The sequence below is a fragment of the Dermochelys coriacea genome, chromosome 7 (genome assembly GCF_009764565.3).
Source record: "Dermochelys coriacea isolate rDerCor1 chromosome 7, rDerCor1.pri.v4, whole genome shotgun sequence".
Lineage (NCBI taxonomy): Eukaryota > Metazoa > Chordata > Testudines > Dermochelyidae > Dermochelys > Dermochelys coriacea.
In genome coordinates this window covers 117,489,326-117,511,304 of record NC_050074.1, presented here as the reverse complement: position 1 = coordinate 117,511,304, position 21,979 = coordinate 117,489,326, and the positions used below count along the sequence as shown (strand labels likewise).

Below are 21,979 nucleotides of genomic sequence, written 5' to 3'. Positions count from 1 at the left end.
GTTAAGTTGGTATCAACAGAAATAAAACAAAATTCCATATTCAGTATTTTGTTACTGCTAGTGGTGGTACTGATTTTTAAGGCGCCTGTTGCATGTGGAGAAAAAGAGTAGCAGACAAATCAGGTTCTTGGCATATACTTTATGCTAAAGACACAGAGGTATAACTAAGTATGCGTGGCAGCTTTTTCTCCTTTTTTTAAATTATTAGACAAGAACACTAAATACTTCAGGTCTCTGAAGGAGTTCAAAACCAGAACAGTTTTGTTTTTAACTCTTTCTGCAGTTGCTCATTGTACAGACTCTGTGCAGTTGGTAGGGGGGAAAACTGGTTATATGTTCCTTATCTTCAGTATTTGGGTATGAACCAAGATAAAATCAATTTCAAGGTGGAACACTGTGGCTTTTTAATACAGTGGTGCACATCAAATCTAGGAAATCAGCTTGATGCTCTGCTTTGAAGGTGTAAAAATAGATCTAATGGCTGAAGTCAAAAGATTCTTTAACAGTGGTGTTGATGCCACTGCCCACGCTCTGGGTCAAAGCTTAAGGGGGCAAATCTTGACAGCTTAAAAAAAGAGATGCATAAAGTAGTCACTTGTATTTTGGCCCTCTCAAGTAGCATATAATAGCTTGTTGAGGGCTGAGAATAGATTTGAAGAGCCTAGGACAGAGGTCCCCAAACTCTGAGGTGCATACCCTAGGGGGGTGCTGAGGAATGTTTGGGGGGGCATGGCGGGGCCTGAGCCAGCCCCCACGGTGGGTGGGGCGGGAGCACCACGTAGCCCTGCTCCAACTGTGGCTCTTTTCCTGGCACCAGCCTTGCCCCCTTGCTCCTGTCTGTAAGCAGGGGGCATGACTGTGTGAAAAGTTTGGGGACCACTGGCCTAGGATAAGCGTGTCAATGTCCACCCTCAAGTGTAACTTTCCCTTCCAGTGCTTACAGTTGAGTGGATCACAGGGAGTTGTAGACCCAGTTATTAAAAACAAACAAACAAAAAAACAACAAAACAAAAAAAAAAAACAAAAACTCCCAAAATTTTAAAAATCAAGCCAAACTGCTATGTTCAGACCATGTTAAGTTCTGGTTTCCTATTTAGCTTCCCCATTAGGCAGCACCATGTTACACCTTTTGTCCAAGCTGTACTCTTCCCTGTGATGGCTCTCTTGTACATGGGAGGCTGCAGTTCCCATCTGAACTTCAACTTAATACCATATGCAATGTGCAGCACAGACTCTCTGTCATGGTGGTCCAGGACAGTAATATATCTATTTCTGTCCCCCCCACCCTGACATAATCTGTTACCAAATTGTCCTTCCATCCCATTCCTTCCACACACTCACATCCCTACTTACCTCTGAATATTAGCAGGTCAGTCCAGGAGGAGTGGAGAAGTGAGGGATATGGAGCAAGATTGGCTGTGCTGGAGTTCTGGTTCTTAGGCTTGTATTGCCCTGCAAGGTCAGGCTTCCCAGTGGTCAATTGCTGCATGAACTCTTCCCCCTAGTGAGTGCCTCTAACTGACTTTACCAAACACCCTGAAAATTAAATGCCCGTCCTTTCCCTCCTTCACACTTTTTAGATGTTATTGGCTGTCTGGCCATGTAGCTGTTAGGAAAAACAGGCTGCTTCTTGATAGGGGAGAGGAGAGTAGCTTGTGGGGAAAGATGCAAGGTGACCGGTTAAGCTTTTGCCTTCCTGCAGGGCTGGATATGAGTTTGTCTCCTTCCCTTCCATATATGGTACACAAAAACTTTGTTTCTAACAGTATGGTGCCAAAAGAATCCTAGGTGCTTACAGTGTTGGAAGTTAGAATGTTACTTACTAGTAAATGCAGCTTTTATATTTTAGGGAAATGTAATCTTTGTTCTAGAACTGATCAGTTTCCACAAACTGATTACAAAGGCATGATGCAGTCATTGCTGATGGAAATCTTGGCTGCCAGTACCAAAGAGTTAATGATTTAAAAAGCATTTAGGCTCTGCAATAAAGAGAGCAAGGGAGATGCTGTTGCTGTTTAGATTCAGTATCTGATTTCTTTTATGTATTTTTTTTTTTTTTTTTAAACAGGAGAATTGTGTTTATGAAACTGTAGTTCCACCTTTGGATGAAAGAGCATTTGATAAAACTTTAACACCAATGTTACAGGAATACTTTGAACATGGAGATACTAACGAAGTTGCGGTATGTCTGACAATTTGTATTTTTAAAAAATATCACACTTGACATGGGAAGTCACGGCCAGTTACAAATGAGATTATAGAGATTCTGATATGGAAATATCAGTTAAAGCATGCAAACAACCACCTCTCTGCCCTTGTAGTGATCACTTGAATTTTTTTAAATTAAATCTTTAAACTGTTTTATTAATTAACTTTTTTTTATTAAAATGTTAATATATTTTCTTCAAACCTTATTTAGGAGATGCTGAGGGATTTAAATCTTGGTGAAATGAAATACAGTGTGCCAGTGTTGGCCGTATCATTGTCATTAGAGGGGAAGGCTAGTCACAGAGAAATGACATCTAAGCTCCTCTCTGACCTTTGTGGGACAGTAGTGAGCACAAGTGATGTGGAAAAATCATTTGATAGACTACTTAAAGAACTACCTGAATTGATGTTGGATTCTCCCAGAGCGCCACAGGTATGCCTACAGCCCTTTGCACCAGATCTTTGACTTTGGCCTCCATGGTGTTGTGCACTTTACACCTTATTTCATGAAGCAGTTTATGTATTTTAGTGGCATTATCATTTGTATGCTATAACTCCCTTCTGTCCCACCACACCCCTTCCTAACTCCCAGATTGATGTTTTAATTTGAGAAGTTTCCTTTTTTGTTTTTTTAAATTTGTGTAGCAAAACTAACCCTTATTTAAGTCGTGTCCCTATAGGTGCCCCACTTACCTCTGATCAGAGATTTGTTTGTTTGTTTTGTTGTAGTGCCCGTTTTTTAGCCCTCGCTGGCACTCCAAGGATACATAAAGCTGTGAAGGCAGACTGCCCTTAGTTCCTTCTCAGCTGCCTGATGGCCTGAGACAGAGCTTCTACTGTGCACACTTCAGCTTTGCTCTAGCTTGTCCTCGAGTCTTTAGTTCAGTTTTAGTTCTTTTGATAATTGTACTGTAACACAGAGGGTCTCCTGTTCTTTGCATACAACTCTTATCTCAACCTGACAAACACATGTCTTGCAGGGTATTTATTATTCATAAAGAGTAGCATGGTAAGGTATCTACAGAAAGCTCTTAACTTGTCAAGGTTCATAATTGTGCAAGCTGTATGTACATGTCATATTTAAAGAATATATTTATATAGAAAATATGCTTTATAGACTTGACATAAAAGTTAGTCACTCAGGGACAATATGTCTCTGTGGTGTCCCATTCAAGCAGGAGGGAGTTGTCATACCATTCTAGTTCGTTATGATGTAAAGCAAGACTAGGTTGTTTAGCCTTGCTGTATCCTAAAACTGTCAATGGAGGTAAAAAAGGAACGTTACAACAGACAAAACCTTACAAAGGCTCAAACTGTCTGAATAAAGACAAAAGACTGATTCAATATAGGAGAGAGAGGAGGAAGACACTCTCTTCCTCCTTTCAGTGAGGAGACATCTTCGGAGCAGGGATATTCTCATGGGAAAATTGGATCCTGGTTCCTGTGAAGCCAGCCAGCTCTTTAACAGATTGAACTTGGCAGGGAAAACCTACTTTATTAAATAGAAAAGGTAACTGTTAATAAGCGTAGACAGGTTTGTAGGTTTTAGGATTTTGTTTTGTATTCATTTGTTTCCACCACTCTCCGGTTCTTAGTTAACTCTGTATTCTTTTAAGTAAACCTACTTTTGTTTTGTTGTAAGTACTCACATGTGCTGTGTGTATTTAAAAAAATATTTATTTATATATTTATTTTTACAGGAACAGTAGTATAAGGTAAAACTAGTGAACTGGGGTACACTGCTCCTTTGGGGGGCAGAGGATCTGGGGTTTTTTTTTTTGATTAGGCAGAGACAGGGGCTGGATATCATAAGGGAATGATTCAAAGGGACTCTGGGGCTGGGGTACACCTGTTGTTTAATCTGCAAGGGAAAAACAGGACTTGAACAGCCCAGAGGAGAGAGCTCCCTAACACCCCCAGCCTGTTAGCCATTCAAGCAAACACCCAGTTACCACAAGCAAGACTTCATTGTGTTGCAGGCAGGTGGGTAACAAGGTGACTCACAATCTTGGGTACCCAGAGAACCATCACACATACCTTTTTAAGTTTATTTGGGGGGTTTGTATTTAATACCCTGCTCCCCAAATTCTGAAGGGTTTGCCTGAGGGGTTGTTGTCGACCAGGTATTCCAGTATCCCGGGGTTTCAAATGTGTCCCACATCTCAGCCAAGTGCAAGACCTCAGTTTCTAAAAGTAGATCTAGGAAAAAAATAGATTAAACTTTGGCTCCTCGTGATGGAATACTGCCTCTGACCAGCTTTGAATCCAGGCCTAGCTACCACCACTGCCCTGGACATCCGCCTCCGAGTGATCAGGGTGATGTGTTGACTCTCTCCAACCCCCACCTAGGTCTTCATAATCTTAGATCTTCCAAGAAGAAGCATTCTGGATCTCCTAAGATAGAGCCTACGACAAAAGAGCTTCAGTCGCCATCAAGATAGACCATTTGGGACTTTTTTATTCTCGTGCCCTCCTCATAACTAAAAGAGTTGTGAGGGTTGTGGTGGAGCATGGTAGACAGCATCCTACTAAGTCTACACTGTTCAGTAAAGACCAAAAGCACCTCAACCTCTTTGGGTGTAAAAACTTCTCCTGTGCAACGCTCCAGTTTAGAAAAGAGAATTATCAGACTTTGATGGCAAACTATGATCACACCAAATATGGCAAACTCAACACATTGTTTTAAATGGTCATCTTTCCGTCAGAACACTCGGAACAGTTCTAGGCTACCATAACTAAGGGTCATATCTCAGCACGGACCGTCTTGCAAGCTTCCCTACATGCAGTTGACACTACAGCTTGTTGCATCTCAACTGCTATTGTCATGTCAAGCATCTTGGCTGCAGCTATCAGGATTGCCTAAGGAGGTTCAGATTACTGAAGAAGACCTTCCCTTTGCTGGACTAATGCTTGAGTAAGTCCACCAACTGATCCTTGCACACCTTTACTGGATTCAAGGGCCACACACAGGTTTTGGTGTTCATATGCAACTGCAGATAAAAGAAAATTTAGCAGAGCCCAAACGACACAGAAATCCCATCTGGTCCAATTCTTCAGCTTTCATAGACCAGCCAAACTGCCTAAGAGACCAAGATATCAAAAGAAGAGGCCTCCTGTTTTGACCACTAATATCACCCAGCCTTGTGTCATCATTGAAACCTCAAATTTGGTGGTGTGGTTGAGGGTTCAGAACAACTCTATCTTGGGATTCTTCAGCTACAACATACTACCTGCTTCCCTTCCTTTGGAGATAGTTTCCCCAGTTTTCAACCTGCATGGGAGCAAATTACATCTGATAAATGGGTTTTGCAGGTTATAACCTCAGGTTACTCAATCCATTTCCCTTTCCCTCCTTAGGGACTCCTTCTTCTTCTTCCTCCCCCCCCCCCCCATGAACATTTGCTGAGACAGGAGACCACCTCCCTTCTATGCATAGGAGCCATGGAACTTGTTCTAGTCTGCCACAGAAGGAAGAGTTTTTACTCCAAGTAATTTCTGGTCCCCAAAAAAAGGTGGGATGGAGACCAATATTAGATATTGACTTCCAAACAACTTCATGAAATTACAGAAATTGAGAATGGTAACTCTCGCAAATATACTTCTGTCTTTAGATTCCGGAGATTGTTTTGCAGCCTCAACCTCCAGGGCACATACTTTTCACGTTGCCATTCATTCCACTTACAAAAGGTATCTAGTATCGAGTGCTCCGCTTCAGCCTTTCATCTGCCTGCCAGGGTATTTCCAAAGTCCTGAAAGTAATAGCTCTTCACCTTTATCAGTGAAGAAGACTCTTCCCCTACCTTGACGATTGGCTGTATGATGCATGACCAGAACTTGAAGTTCTCTCTGCAATACAGACAGCAATGATCCTATTCGGCAGCCTAGAACCTCAAAATGATACAGAAAAATCCATTCTAACTGTACTTCAGCAGATTTCATAGGAGCTTCTTTGAATGCCATAACATTCAGAGCGTGCCTCCTTGTGGACTTAGGACACCTGACAAGACTTATTGCCAAAATTCGAAATAGCCCCCCATACCAATGGCAACAAATTGCCTCCAACTGCTGGGTTGTTTGGCAGAGTATACTTTTTTGTCACATAACATGCCAGCTACATCTTTGCTGTGTCTGGGTTGCTCCAGAATTGTTTATATCCCCAACAAACATGATCTAGGCAAGTTGGTGTCTATCCCGGGTTGGGTGCTAGATTCGCTTGGTAGAATGACCTATCCAAAGGCCGTGCAGGAGTTCCTTTACCCACCCTCTACCTATAATCTACCATAATTTTGGATGCACTAGTTGTGGGATGGGGAGCTCTGCTTTGGTGGGGGAACACACCATCCAGAACAAATGGTTGCTCGAGTCTCTCCTACACATCAACCTCCTAGAATTATGGGCAATCAGAAATGCCTGTATCCACTTTCCTTCCTTAATCAGAAGCCAATCTGTCAATCATGAGACAATGTAGCCTGAACATTCTTCCTAAATCATCAGAAAGGGATGAGATCCCCTTTTTTGTGCTGAAGCAATAAAGCTATGGAGTTGGTGTATAGCCAATCACATTCTCTCAGCACAACATGGCTGATGGTCTGAATTCTCCCAGGATTATGAGTGGGAGCTGGACCCTTGAACCCTCAGATTTTTCTGACCTGGAGGTTTCTGCAAGTGGACATCTTTGCAACTGCCGCCAATGAAGTGCAAGAAATTTGGTTTGAGAGAAAGTCTGGGTTATCAGTCTTTGGGAGATGTCTCTCTCATTTGTTGAAATGAAGGGCCTTCTCTGCGTATCCTCCAACACCATTGATTCCGAAGGTATTGCACAAGATCAATCAAGACAAAGCCAGACTTACTCTAGTTGCACCAACTTGGCTGAGGCTGATTTGGTACGCTTACCTGATGTGCCTTCTTTCCCATCTTTTCAGCTTCCGACCATTTCCTGTCTGCTGTCTCAGGATACTGGTCTGTCTCTCCATCCTCTAACTCTGGCACTGTTAAATGTACCAATGGCTTCAATTTGCTAAGCAGCAACCTGGGCATCAGTGCACACTTTCTCCGTGCAGTACACCTTGATGCGTGCCTCTAGATTGCTTGTTGCTGTTGTCACGGAAGTCCTTTTTTCAGTATTGGATTCAGCTCCAAAGACCCGTCTTTCTTCAAGAGATACCACTCAGAAGTCACCTGAAGTGAAGCCCCCATAGGCCAATATTAAAAGAAAGAGAAGTTACCCATCTTGTGCAGTAACTGGAGTTCTTTTAGATGTGTGTCCCTATGGGTATTCCACTACCTGCCTTCCTTCCCCTGTGCTTCAAAGTTTTATCTTGCATGACTTCATGGTAGAGAATGAGCTGAGGGTGGCTTGCCTGTACATCTGTGTATATCCTTGATACGGGGCATGAGGATGACGAGCTCATGACTAGGTCAAATGGGCACTGCTATTGAAAATCTCCAATCAAAGACGCATGGGGTCTGTGTGCACTCAAAGTGGAGCACCCATAGGGACATACATCTTGAATAATTCCAGCTACTACCCAAGGTGAATAACCTCCACATTTTAAAAACAAAACCTAAATAACTATGCAAGTTAAAATGTCTGTTCAGAAATCCTGTGGAATTCAGTGTCTCAAAAATATTTCTCTTTTGTTGCAGTTAGTGGGCCAATTTATTGCTAGAGCAGTTGGAGATGGGATTTTATGTAGTACTTACATAGACAGCTACAAAGGCACCGTGGATTGTGTCCAGGCTCGGTAAGTGATTGTTCTTTGTAGTTAGTGTTTATAGTTCAGCTTTTTAAATTCTGAGCAAGTAAACCAGTAATTTGGTATTTTAAAATAAAGTAGGTGTGGCCACTCGCTTCTATTATAAAAACAAGTCAAGAACAACAACAAAAACCCTCAAAGGAAGCCTGTACAAAAAACCACCCCAAACCTTTAAATCAAGAGATACTAAATGTATCCGGCAAACTTGATCTTTAGTATCTAGTTGAATCTATTTAACTCCGGGCAGTAAACTAAATTTGACTAGCATTTTTGCAAACTGAATTCTTACAGTTTAAGCTTTCCTCAGCCACTTGAAAAGAGCTTACTAACTTGTATTTAAGAAAAATTCTGATCAAATCAGAAACTATTAGGGAGTGTTTTGCTTTAGAAAAAGACTTCATATGACTAGTAGGTAAATACAGCATCAGGAGAAGCAACCATAAGGATTTTGTGAAATAAACAATTAAACCCTTTTTTGCTTCTTGTGAAGGTTTGACACTCTGTGCAGTGCTTTCTCAAACTTTCTATTGTCCTATGTGGATATGAGGACTCGGTTTCAGAGTCAAAACTGTTTGAAGGAGCAGCCTATGTGCAAGGGTTGGGGAGGAAAAGAGACTTTTTTGAAAAATACCTTCAGATTTTGGATACATCAGTTTTTGTGTATAGTATTGACCTTTCAGGCTTGGCTTTTGGAGGTGTTGAGCACTCATAACTTCCATTGACATCAGTTAGTGCTGTTGGTACCTCGTACCTCTGAAAACTAGGCTACTGTTTAGGTTGCCTATCTTTGGGCACCAAGTGTGAAAACTTTGTCATTCAATTATGCAAATCCTTTTACTGTGGTTGAAGGATTTTTGGTCCCAATAATTAAGTATATTCATACATTTAGCATGGCCACCTCCACTTCTGAGACAGTTACTTCTCACCTCACTTAGCCACTCCCAGATAGTGAGTACAGTTCTCCATAATATGGCTACGATCAGCCTGAATAAATGGCTGAGTATCCCTCCCTGTTCAGGTATATAGTAGATGATCTGGATCTAAGATTTTTCACATCCACTTCCTCTTCCTAGTGAGGTGGCAAGCTTCCCTAGTTCTCCTGTCTCTTTGTGTGGTTGTCCTCTGCTGAAGCACCATTTTGTCTCTAGACCTCAGGAGTCCCAGAACTCTTTGAACCCAAAGGGAGTAACCATTCTCCAAAGTAAAGGCACTTTAGGTTTGGCCATGTGTTTGGAGACTTAGATTACTAAGCAAATGCAGGGCCTTGAGAGACCCCAGATTTTACTCTAGAGGGAATCCGACACACTATTCCACTGGGTAGAGGAAGTCTGAGGTCCTGCCTTGACAATTCAGGTAGGCTGCTATTACTGTGTCCCTATCAAAATATAGCTGAAGGGAGAAGTTGGTGGGGAAGAGATCTTCAGGAAGCTCACCTGATGGCTGTCAGTTCCAGGTTGTCAGTGTGGACCTTGCATTGCTGAACAGACAGTGTCTTCTGAACTATCTGTGATGAAGTGTGAGCACATCATCTGAGGAGGATGGCATTTGTGATGTATATTTGTTGGGTTGCCTTGAAATAAGGGGTACGCTTTCTTGGAGTTGGATCTGCCTAGTCACTTATTGTGAGAAGTTATTACTAGTTGAGTAGAAGCAAGTAGGTGTTCTGTTGTCTTGTCTCAAATGAGGGAAGGATAGATGAAGAAGAAGAAATTTGGAACATATCCTGTCTCTCAGAACCAAGTCTTGACATAAGGGAAACTCCTTGTTCTCTTTCTTCCCTCCTCTGTAGTGAATTTATGTAAATTTTGTAATACAACCTTTGCTTTATAGAGCTGCATTGGACCGAGCTACTGTGCTGTTAAGTATGAAAAAAGGTGGAAAGCGTATAGACAGTGTATGGGGATCAGGCGGTGGACAGCAATCTGTAAAACATCTTGTTAAAGAGGTAGCTAATTTTTACAAAACCTGTCTTGGGGGGGGGGAGAGTGAGTGTGTGTGTGTGTGTATCAACGCTCATGCAGATTGATTGGGAGGGAGGAAAGAGATGCATTAACCCTGCACCTAAATCGTATTCTGCTGTTTTGAAATGTGTATTTATTATGAATTAAAGATGTTGACTATTACATTGACTGAAAAGGATGTTTGTCCTCTGTAGGCTTGTTTTAGTACTTCATTTTGTATAATAAACACCCTAAAGATAATTCCTGCAATTAAGAGTTTATGATCTTAAAAAGATAAGAAGCCTGAGAAATCCAGAGGTGGGGATGATTGTATTTAATTAGTCTCCCTTTTGGCCTCATGGTTGGAGGGTAGCTTTTTCAGAGACTCCAATTAGGATAGGGAAGAAGCAGCAGCAAGCTTGGGATACATTCCAGATAGTAGAAAATTTAAAGGAAGGAGTCTGTGACTTTGAGGTTGCAAATCTGGCTTAGTTGGAGAATGATTATGCCACCATAAGTAACAAAAAATGGGAGAAGATTTGGAGAAAAGAAAATGAGTTTGATCTTAGCCATATTAAGCTTGATTGGCCCATGCGCATTTTATCAAACATTATTTCTAATTATGGGCTGCACGTTAAACATGTGTGCAGACACTGCATGTTTTGAAATGGTGTCTAGATAAGTGTTCAGCTTCATACTATCTGTATAGTTAGACATAACTTCTCAATTTAAGATGTGTGTTTATTAAAACACTAGTTGCAGTTTGGGATACAAGTTTTTTTTTAAAAATGCATGTCACTAGCCTGTTGCTTGGCTGAGCAGCGGATTTATCAGATTAATTGTAAGATTGTAAATTTTACCTAGTGTTTTTTTTGTTTTTTAAACAAACCCAATAGATTGATATGTTGCTGAAGGAGTACCTACTTTCTGGAGATGTATCAGAAGCTGAGCGTTGCCTTCAGGAACTAGAAGTACCTCATTTTCACCATGAACTTGTATATGAAGTAAGACAGAAATCGGACTCCTTTTTATAACTTTTTAAAATTTGTGGATAAATATGAGCAGACTCTAGGTTTAAATTCAGGGTGGACGTGCAAGTAATGTTAGTGGAATCTGAAGTTCAGCTCCCAAGTATTAATGTTATCTGATATATCTAAATTCTCTAAGTACAGTGCGTGCTATTTGTGCTTGGATAAACTGTTGGTGCCTTTAGGAAGGTGTAAAATTAAACTGTATTTATTACATGAACAGGGCAGTTACTGGATATGTTGTACTGAAAGAGCCATTTCACAGGTGTCTGCTGTGGAATAATGGCGAGAAAAAACCCATGCTTTAGTTTTGTTAAACCGAGATTTTTCTTGTTGGTAGTGCTGTGAGCTATTTATTACAGCAGGTTTCAAGCAGATGGATTGCTCTTCTTAATAGATCTTTATCACTTCTTCTGTTAAGTTATACAGTCAATCCTTCACCACTGGAGGATGTGGTATACTGTCTATTTTAAATGCCCTGAGAGAGGGAGGAGAGACTATTCCACAGTCTAATACTGCCTTCTGTCAGTACATTTTTGCTGATACCGAACCTAAACGTTTCCCTTTTTATAAATTTGCTCCTTTGTTCTCAAGAAGCTCTTTTTGTCTTGGTGTTTACACCCTTCAAAAGTGTGTAAATTTTAATTCTCCATTCTGGTGTCTGTTTGATACAAACACATGACATCAGAAAGTAGAGCCATCCACACTGCTGCTAACTGATGCCTGAGTACAGGGTCATGTGATTTAGAGTACCTCTAGAAATAGTCCAGAAAGCTTCTGTTTTTTCTCTCCTCTTACCTGGTGGTTTATATTCCTATGGTAACATCTTCCTTGTTTTTATGCTTCATATCCCTACTCAAATAATTTTTTCCACCACATGCTTTGTTGTTATGTTGTAGTATACTAGCATTGTATGCGCATGTGATAAATATACATTTCTCCATGTGGAAATTTTACAACTCTGTTTTCAGCATTCACTTTTTATTTCTTGTAAGATGTACTTTTTCACTGTCTCTTTTAGTTAAACACTTCCTCTTACTTTATTTTAGGCAGTTGTAATGGTTTTAGAATCAACTGGAGAAACAACCTTTAAAATGATGCTCGATTTGTTGAAATCCCTCTGGACGTCTACTGTCATTACTCTGGACCAAATGAAAAGAGTAAGTCTATTTTTCCAAAATAGAATTGGAATAGTAATTAACAAAAAATTGTGTTTTTCAAATGTCATTCCTGTTTTACACCTTCCCTTAAACTATAGATGGTGATCCATTGTTATCAATGGTACTGCTATGGTTCTGTTTGCCCTCCGGTGACTTGTACAAATAGGCTTTAGCTGATGTTACACATTTATTGCTATATTTTGGAATCAAGGTGGTAAAAATGCGTTTTAATAGTGTTGTCTTATGGCGCTTCAGAGTTGAGAATAATTTAAAATATGTTCTAATATCAAGGAAACTTTGAGGTGTCTTACTGAATTACTAAAAATTTAAATCTTTCATAATGTTGCAATATAAAATAGGGATGTCTTTCTGGAGCTTGACCAGCCATACTTACTGAAGTAGCCTTATTTGGATTTACTTGATTTTTAAAAAAATTACCTGAGTATAAAAACAAAATCATTTAGCTATATCTAAATTAAATTGTGGTTCTGCCATAAGTCCTGAACAAGTGACAGCATATAGCTGTGTTGTCCCATACACTGGAAACCACTCTGTGACACATTCACAATTTAGTTTCCATCTCCTCCGTACTGTCCGCGCCGCTTCCGTTGCTCTGGGGGAAAGTGATTTGTGTCAGACACAGATTTTTCAGCTGTCCGAGCTGGTTTGTTAGGGAGATGGCCCATTTTTTGCTTAATGATCAGAGGAATAGTAAAAACTCCAGAAACTGCTCCCTCTCTGATCTCATACCCATGAGACTATAATGTACAGGCAAGTTAGGCTGGTTACAGTCGGGTCCTCTGATTTTTGGGAATCTTAAAATTCAGTTCATCTACCGAGGTAAGTAGATACATCTAGGTAATACTGTATTCTATAGTGTGGTGCTAACTTGCAGCTGAGATGGTATAGATTCCTTGAAATTATTTTTAATTCTTTTTAAAAATTACTTGATTATAATCCCCTCAGAGTATAAAAGGAGTAACCCTTCTTGTAGCAAAATGTGACTTCATTACACTAACTCCAATATTGCAGGGTTATGAACGAGTTTACCGTGAAATCCCAGATATTAACCTGGATGTGCCACATTCATACTCTATGCTTGAGCGGTTTGTAGAGGAATGCTTTCAGGCCGGAATCATTTCCAAACCACTGAGAGACCTCTGTCCTTCAAGGTACTTTTCATTTAATTATAAACAGAGCTGGAATATTAAGTTTGCCTGACATTTCTCATTATAAGACCCTGTCTTCAGTTGCTTAGAACTTTGCCAAACTTTAAGCATTTAGACTGAAACTTTCCATGCTGGGTGTCTGCCTGAGGCTGACTTCTTTTGGAAAATATCAGCCAAAAGGATAGAGCAGTTGCTGAGAATGAACCTAGGAAATAATACATTGTTTGGTCAATGTTTAAAAAATCGTGCCAACTTTTTCTTTGGAAAGCTCTAGAGCTCCCATGCTTTAGACCAGGAATTTGAAATTTGGCAGGAGGTGGCTGTTGTCAGGGATGTCTTTTGCCATCCCTATGAAAATCTGCCCAAATTTGGTCAATTTATAAGCCTTTGAAAACTCAGTTCACACGTGCTCTTATACATCTTAAATTTTAACAGCTACATTCCCCAAAGATTCCATATGCACTTGGCATGTGCCACTCCCGGACTTTCCCTGTAATTGCAGTTCCTGCCTGCTGCCGGCCATGCCTGAACTGAGAGCAGGGACACAGTCTCATCTGTGTTCTCAAGGAGACCTCCTTTTTGGTAGCATGAAGTTGCCTGATTTGAATGCAGATGGGACAGCAGGGTTAGAAGGAGAACTGGAAATAGCTGTGTGAAGAGATTTCAACAAGGAATTGGGGGTGAGGGTGGGGAATGATGACACTGAGATTGGGTGATGAACCGGGGGAGGGAGGTTAGGGATGAGTAATATGAGGGAGGGGCAGCAACTGGAGGCCAGGGTTGCAGGGAGACAGATCAGTTGAGAAGCTGGGAGTTGGAGGAACTGGAACTGGCCGGGCAAGGAGATTAAGACTGGGAGTCCAGAGGGGTAAAACCTGCTGGGCAAGGGGACTGGGTTGTGAAGCTGTGGGGAAAGAGACAGGACTGGGATAGGGAGAGGTTGGAGGAGATGGACAGAAGGGTCAAACATGGGAGGTGGGGGAAGGGAGTGGGAAACAGAGGTAGAAGAGTCTATACCCACTTGATCAGACTCCCTTCCAGAAACTGGAATGGAAACTGAGAATTCCTGAGTCTCACCATTCCTGTGCTGTCAAAGTATGCGTGAAACCCAGTGACTAAGTGTCCAATAGCTTTGTTATGCAGATAACAACCTACTAGTGCTATCAGTTACTCTTTTATCTCAAAGGGCCAAGCTCTGTGGTGGATCTGAAGATTTCAACCCTGCTGATTAACCATGAAGGTGTTATGATGCCACATGATGGAATTTGTTTTAAGTGTTGTTTTTTAAAACCTAGGAATTTACACACAACTACATTAAAAGAACATTATTAAGGATGTGAAGTCAAGCACACAAGAGTTAGGAAATGCCAGGAAATGTGCAACCTTAATTTGGCCCCTTGTACATATGCATTATGATGCAGTCTTTATTACATGGTCATGTTTACTATTTTTTTTTCTACAGGACCCCTGCCTCAGTTAGTGCACAGGATAGATAATGCTCATGTAACGAGCAACTATTCAGCAACAAAAGTATTTTGTTTTATGCTCATTGTTCAGTATGTGGCCCCATGTCTTATTTCTTGCACTCTGGGGCATTGAGCTCTTGACACCTGTACTCCTTTTTCACTTTTTTAAAAGTGAGTTTTGCAAATTGCTACCTATTCACATGTCATTGTTACTATGGGTTAGGTTATATACTGTATTTTTTTTTAAAGGTCCCTTTTTATTTGATCTGCTAAAAATCAGATTTCTTATACAGAAATTATCTTCCTGATGGCAAAGTGAATTTGTAAAATTTTAATGAGTTTCTCATCCCAGAGAGAGCCAACATAAACGAGGGACTTAAAAATTGTCCCTTGTTCTGTTCTTTGAGAAGTTAAATCCATTAGGTTTTATACTGACACATTCCCTGGTATAGTTTTTTTTAAATCATTTAAAATTAAAACTCCATTATACTTCAGTTCTAGTGACAGTGCTTCTATATACAATCAAAATAACTTTTTGTAACCTTTAAACCTCTCACCTCCCCCGATTTAATGTTTGCAAAACACTTTGAGCTTTGTAATTGGAAGGCCCTATAAAATGTGCAAAGGAATAACTTTGTCCTAGAGATTCTTCCTCCCACTTGGGTTTGAGGCCCAATGACAGGGCAGCATAGGGAAGGATGCTTTGCATGACTTTGTACTTCTCCTGCTCTTTGGCTAAATAGAGGTGCAGTATCTTAGCTGTCAAGCTAGCACCTTTCTCAGGTTCTAACACTACATGGAATTCTAAGAAAAGGAGAATTCCTGCCTGCTAAGAAACTTGAGTGTCAAGTTTTGAAAAGCCTAGTTTAAATACACAAATGTTGTTCTGTGTAGAATATTCAGATTGATTATGTGGCCTTTTCAGTTGATCAAGAATTCTGACAGGTAATATTGCTGATCACCAGCCACTTCCATGTTACTTCCAGGACCTGTGAAGTGGTGCAGGGGATCACTCTAAACTATGGTACATAAGGAAGGACTGTTGACACTAATGTAAAATTACAATCTTGTATCTTTTTCCTTACAGGGGAAGGAAGCGCTTTGTAAGTGAAGGAGATGGCGGTCGTCTTAAACTAGAGAGCTACTGAGTACAGGAACCAACTCTTGCAGCCTTAGATGTTTAAAGGGGAAAAAAAAATATTCTTTTTCTAAATTGTAAGACTTGCTTAGCACAGTTCATATTTTTTTAAAAACTTGTTTTGTGTACAAATCATTCTGAAATAGTTTTGTAAATTTATATTCAGGAAGAAAATTTCTTTCTCTGGGCATATAGTAGAACAAAACAAGTAACCACATTTCAGTGGTGGTGCCTTCAAATAAGCTACCCTTTTGTAAGTGCCATGTTTGACCTAATCATTCCATGTTCTGCATTGATGTCTGACTGCCACTCCTTTCCTTCAAGGACAGTGTTTTTGTAGTAAAATCACTGGTTTAAACAAAGCTTTATTATAGAGGGGTCAAGTTAAGCCCCGGTAACCTCATTTTGGCTGCTGCTGTTGAAATGCTGTGCTTTGGGAGGAAAAATGGTTTTCTTTAAAGAATCTAAAAAATGGATTGGTCATAAGATGTATTTGTCTTAAAGACCAGTGCAGTAAAAGGTGGCTGGAACATCTATTTCTCTACAAAACTGGAAAAAATGAACAGTTCTGATAGAATGTATTACAAAATAAATTTTTGTAAACCTATCCTTTTCCTTTGTTTTTATATAAGCAGTTTTGGAAAGCTCTAAGTCCTCTGCAGATAATCTTTGAACCAAGTGCCAAAAAAATACATATCTAAAAAGTACCCTTTTGCATAGCATTTTGTAGAGGATTAATGAATAACTAAACAAAGGGATATTTTACCAAAGACTTCCCTGAAAATGGGTACATCAGTTAGCCATTTGACCAAATGACCCAGCACTGTAGTCCCATTGTTCAGAACAAGGTTAGAGTAAGAAGCATGATTACACTACTGTAGCTGCTTATTAGTCTGTCATCTTCCCCCTATTAAATTAATACTAAGAACTTTGACAAATCAGAAGTAAAACTAAAGTAAAATTAGAAATTGTGGCTTTAGGGCAAGAGTTCTAAAAGGTGCCTCCAGCCCAATGAGGGCAAACAACATCTGCACAACACATTCTCAGAAAACTGCTGTGGATAGAGCTTGAACGCAGTTCAACAGTTGCAGCATGTCTGCTTGTGCCACCTAGTTACTATGGCAGACTGCCTACAAACACTCTCTGGTTTGCAACAGAGCAGCAGTCTTACTGCATATGCACATTGCACTCTTTGGTCCAGCAATTTGAATCAACCCATTGTGTAGAAGCAAATTTTACCCACTAAAAGGGGGCAATGACTTAGCTAAAATAAATCCCAAAAAGGTGATCAGTTGGAGGGTCTGATCCCCAGTCATCTCAAATGATCCCCAAATCTGGATCAATCACCTCATTCAATACTCATCGGGCACGGTAAATTTCAAGACAATTCCTGTAAGCATGTGGATTGTAGAGCACTTATGTAATGCTTTAAACAGTAAACAATGCTTTAACCTCTAGCAGAGCTGCTGCTCTAATATAATACCTAGACCAGAACAGCCAGGCAAGATTTGTAACATTTCAGAAGTGTTAACTATACATCTCCAGCCTCAAGTAATGAACTACAGTAAATAGTTTACAGAGGGGGAAAAAAAAGATTAAGTTGAGGGGGACAGACTCTTCATGGGGCTTTTTTTTTTTTTTTTTTAAAGCCAGCACAATTATGACACTTAAAAAAAAAACTGAGAAGCTGAAAGCCCCAACTACAGAGAAGGTAGTAAGCATAATAACAAACTCCTCTTAAGCAAACTCTACAGACATTTATAATATGTACAATATAAGACATGAGCTAAGAAAGTTTAGTATGGACTTCTACCATTCCTGAACTCTTTTAATAACTGTACAGCAAACATCGCTAGATTAATATACACAAACTAAGGTACAATATTTAGGTGAAATATTTCTTAAAGGGGGTGAGCCATCATGCACACTATTGCTCGCTTTGTTGCTGCTGCTCCTTCTGTGCCACTTCTTGCTGGCGAATTGTCTCCTGTGCTGCTCGCTGCATTTTCTCTAGCTTTTCTAGGGTAACAGATTTTAAAGGCAACAGTTTTGGCTTACATAACACCATGGTAGCCACATCCTCCACTGACAACTGCCCTGAAGTGCAGAAGGAAAAATAAGAATATGTAAATTTCATATAATTGGCATGAATTTTCAACCAAGAATAAATACATCTCAAATAAGAGCACCAAATGTCCTTGAAAAACCTAGTGTGTGTGTATATATACACACAAGATAATTTTGGACAAAGAATATATTGTTCTTCGGGGAAAAAGGTTTGCAAAAGCACGAGTCATTAAACCTCAACTGATAAAGAAACTGGCTTGCTTTTCAGAAGTAGATTGTCTGATTTTTGAACCACAGGAAAAAAAATACAGTATTTCAGGAACTGAAGTCACATGGCTGAGACTTGGGATCTTTATTTATTCAGATCTGTGCAAAAAAGAAAGACATTTAGACTATCTTCTAAAAATCAAGTTAATGACTAGGATTCTCAGCTTTCCAACAGTAGCCAAGCTGAGTGCTTATTTCCTCATGTGAAAGCTTTCCTGCCTTTCAGTTCCTACATTTTTACCAGCCCAGCTGCTAGAACTCAGTGCTTTAAACCATCTGAAAGCAGCCCCACAATCCCAACTTTCAAACTTCAGAGTAGCAGCCGTGTTGGTCTGCATTTGCAAAAAGAAAAGGAGAACTTGTGGCACCTTAGAGACTAACAAATATATTTGAGCATAAGCTTTTGTGAGCTACAGCTCACTTCATCTTCTTACGCTCAAATATATTTGTTAGTCTCTAAGGTGCCACAAGTACAACTTTCAAACTATATTGCTAGAACTAAGAATTTGAAAGAAGCTGTCAAAACCATTTTATGATTAAGATGGGGGTGGGTTATGGGGAAGGTAAGTAAAATGGTAATCATAATATGAACTTCCTTTCTATTATTTTCTGTCAGGGCTTACTTTAGTGTTTACAAACTACTGTATGTGCTTTCAAATACCCCGACCACTAAGGGGAAGAGTAATCAAAGTAAAAACAGGATTCCTGCTTTTATTGAGAATATGCCTACACACACTTAATCGGTCTTGGCTAGGTCAGGAAGGGCCAGGAGTAGCTGGTGTTTGGCTTGCTGGATGTTCTAGTTCCTGTAAGGCAGAGGGTCTCAAACTTCTGTGTGGGTGACCCCTTTCACACACCAAGCCTCTGAGAGCAACCCCCCTTGTAAATTAAAAACACTTCAAAAATATTTCACGCTATTATAAATGCTAGAGGTAAAGGGGTTTTTGTTTTTTGTTTTGTTTTGGAAGGCTGACAGTTTCCAATCCCCGCCCCCCGCCCCCTATAATAACCTTGTGACCCTCCCCCCGTTTGAGAACCCCCGCCTAAGCGATGGTGCGACTACCCACGGCTAGATAAATCTCATTTACCTCCCCCCCCCCCCAGCCCTGTGCTCGGTGCTTGAGAGAACCAAGGCAAGGTCTCTGCTCCGAAGATCTTACCGGGGGCGGGGGCGCCCAGCTGCCCCCGAGAGGAGGGGCGGGCAGGCGCTCCTCTGCTAACTTCAGCGGGCTGGGGTGGGCAACTAACTGCCGAGGAGCAGCCCGCCGAGAAGTCGGGGTACGCGCCCCCTTTCCCCTCGCGGCTGCTGCTCTCCAGCTGTGACACCCCAGCCCCCCCGGAAGGGGGGGGGAGGAGGAGGAGGGCAGCGCGCGGGCGCGACCGCTCGGGGTGGGAGGGGAGCTGGGGGCGCCGGGGCCCAGAAGCAGGGGCTGGGGGAGGCGGCACGGCGGTTACCTTGCTTGGGCAGCACCTCCCGGAAGACGGACTTGCCCTCAGGCATGGCGGCTTCCGGCGCTGAGGCGGGCCCCTGAGAAGCTGCCGGCGGAGGCTGACCCGCCCCCACGTTGCTAGGGCCTGGGCGGGCGGCGGGCGGCCCGTATCCGCACGGGACGCGTCTCGCGGAGGCAGCGTCCTGTCGTCACGTCGTAATTCACGGGCCTCACCCCAGCCGCACGGCGCTGGAACGCATGCGCACTGCACTTCCACCGCCGTGCTGGCGGCATCAACGCATGCGCAGCGGCCCCTAAAGAACTAGGGCTCCCATCGTGCGCGGCGCTGTCATCGTTGCATAATGAGAAGCCCGGTCTCGGGACAGGCACTGCATGCTGGGAATTGTAGTCCAGTGGTGGCCCACTGCATGCTGGGATTTGTAGTCCGGGGGTAGCCCGCTGCATGCTGGGCATTGTGGTGGTTCAACAGCACATGGGGAAGCCTGGTGCTGCCCCAGGGCCTGTTGTATGCAGGGGGCACAGTCTGTGGGGTTGCTGGTGGAGGTGAGAGGCAAGCCTGGCATGCTGCACCGCCATAATTAATACCGCTTCAGTCTGCCCTGCTTTATTGCAAAGGAAGCCTTGCCCCCAGGCTGCTGGCATGTGGCCCTCACTTGGGCGTGTTGAGCAGCCTGGTTCGGAGGTAGCACGCCCATAGCTGTGGAGTCTGACCTGCGTTGGTTTTCAATCTCCCTCCCTGGCTTCCACCTACTCTGGACCCTGGAAGGGTTTTTCTCATTTGAGAACAGTAAAACCACCCACCCACCTCAGCCCTTGAGGGATCCCACCAGGAGCCAGCCATGCGCCCCCCATGACCCTTGGGTCTGTTGTAGTTTTGGCAGGCTGAAGACCCAGTATGTAGAGTGGGACCAGGTATTGGCCCTGCCTCCCACTGTGTGATGCATATGGCAGTTAAAGATTTTGATGCACAGCTGCGTGCATTTGCATTTTACAGGGAATGTTGTTCCCAAGTGAAAACAAACCCAGCATATTAAATCTTTTCATCAGGAACCAACCAGGTACCACAACATCTACCCAAATGGGTTAAAAACTGGCCAGATGGCAACCTTTCCCATTCAACATGTTTCTAGGATGTTCTGGAAAAACACTCGGGGACTGGAGGGGATAGAAAGCCCTTTGCCTTTAGATCTCTAATTTCAGCCCAGCCTAGGTTGGGGGCTATAAGAAGTTATCACTTGGTAGCTTGCTTAATGACATCTACATGAAAGGAGATGGTAAGCCCCTGCCCAGTTTCTAAGGGACAGAGTTCTACAGTACAGAAGCTACCTGCCATGCTTATCCTGAATTGTCCCCTCGTTGTCAGCCTGAGAAACTAAATGAGCCAGGGAACTGGAACTTGACAGCCCCGTTGGTTTCTCCCTGTCGGCACTGATGGTCTTTGATAGGGCAATGTAGAGAAGTCTATATTACCACTGCCTAATCCTGAGAAGGGCTCAGCTTCTGCAACTCCTACTGACATCAACATGAGGTGAGGGTATTCAGTATCTTGCAAGAGCAGGATTTCCTTCTCCAGGGCCATCAAACAGGCCCCTTTCACTGACATCAAGTTCACTCTACACTTGTTTGAAAATATCAACAGATAGTGCCCAGTAGTAGTTTTTCCAGGATTTCAACTTCTGTCAAAGTTTAATCTGATGTCCTAGAGCTCGTAGTATGAGTGGTGCCAGTGTTTAAAATGTAATCAAAAGCTGGGGTGCTTCTAAATGCTAAAAACCAGATTTGCCAGTATTCCTCTCATCACTCAGATACATGCAGGGCCTGTCTGTCACTTGAATCACCTGGATCGAATGGTCTTCAGCTGTCGTTAAGTCTGCGCCGATCACAACACATCCGCCATTCTTCTTGCACGCTTGCCTTTCTTCTTCACGTTCGTCCGAAACGTTTAACAATGTCATCTTCTTGGAGGCCGACTGGGTGGTCTTTTCTGTTCTGTCTGTGTTTTGGTGAATTCTTTACCATTTAGTAGCAACTTTCATTGAAGAGCACTTGGAAGTATATGTGCTAACACACAAGTCAGTAGGTGCAGTTTCAGCTTCCTGGCTCTGCATGTGTATGGTATTCAAGTACTAATTAAATTCCAAGCGGAACTGTATTTTTAGATTTTGCTAATGATATTGTTTGTATGGCCTGTCCACCTTGTCCTTTACTTCAGTAATTTGTAGAGGGAAAAGCTCACATGTAGGAACAGTTAACATTTGTAAACCTACTAACCACAATCTCAGCTGGTATTAGTGATCCTTATAGGTATAGTAAGAAACAGCAGATTCTG

The 21,979-nt window shown here is 41.9% G+C and overlaps 2 protein-coding genes across 10 annotated transcripts in view; one reads left to right on the top strand and one right to left on the bottom strand.

Moving 5' to 3' along the window:
- The window catches only part of PDCD4 (programmed cell death 4), a 32,527-nt gene extending 16,055 nt beyond the window's left edge, over nucleotides 1–16,472 (top strand). For 8 of the 9 annotated variants that reach the window (XM_043519463.1, XM_043519464.1, XM_043519465.1 and 5 more), the window contains 8 exons: nucleotides 2,069–2,182; nucleotides 2,420–2,641; nucleotides 7,855–7,952; nucleotides 9,795–9,909; nucleotides 10,801–10,908; nucleotides 11,982–12,092; nucleotides 13,125–13,264; nucleotides 15,815–16,472. In XM_043519463.1, the coding sequence (XP_043375398.1) occupies nucleotides 2,069–2,182; nucleotides 2,420–2,641; nucleotides 7,855–7,952; nucleotides 9,795–9,909; nucleotides 10,801–10,908; nucleotides 11,982–12,092; nucleotides 13,125–13,264; nucleotides 15,815–15,875 (969 nt within the window). In that variant the 3' untranslated portion in view covers nucleotides 15,876–16,472. The remainder of the gene's footprint in view (nucleotides 1–2,068; nucleotides 2,183–2,419; nucleotides 2,642–7,854; nucleotides 7,953–9,794; nucleotides 9,910–10,800; nucleotides 10,909–11,981; nucleotides 12,093–13,124; nucleotides 13,265–15,814) is intronic. The other variant, XM_043519468.1, reaches the window with a different exon arrangement.
- A 794-nt stretch (nucleotides 16,473–17,266) lies between these two features.
- BBIP1 (BBSome interacting protein 1) lies at nucleotides 17,267–19,862 on the bottom strand. Its single transcript, XM_038408741.2, has 2 exons — nucleotides 19,655–19,862; nucleotides 17,267–17,962 (listed from the first exon to the last, which is right to left on the bottom strand). The coding sequence occupies exons 1-2, from the start codon at nucleotides 19,698–19,700 to the stop codon at nucleotides 17,793–17,795; spliced, it is 216 nt and encodes a 71-aa protein (XP_038264669.1). The 5' UTR covers nucleotides 19,701–19,862; the 3' UTR covers nucleotides 17,267–17,792.
- Nucleotides 19,863–21,979: the final 2,117 nt, after the last annotated feature.

What these genes read in the sequence shown, in the direction of transcription:
- BBIP1 (XM_038408741.2), bottom strand. Translation starts at nt 19,700, where the DNA reads ATGCCTGAGGGCAAGTCCGTCTTCCGGGAGGTGCTGCCCAAGCAAG. An exon ending in GGAGGTGCTGCCCAAGCAAG is followed by an intron (nt 17,963 to 19,654) that starts GTAACCGCCGTG and finishes TCTGCACTTCAG; the next exon opens with GGCAGTTGTCAGTGGAGGAT.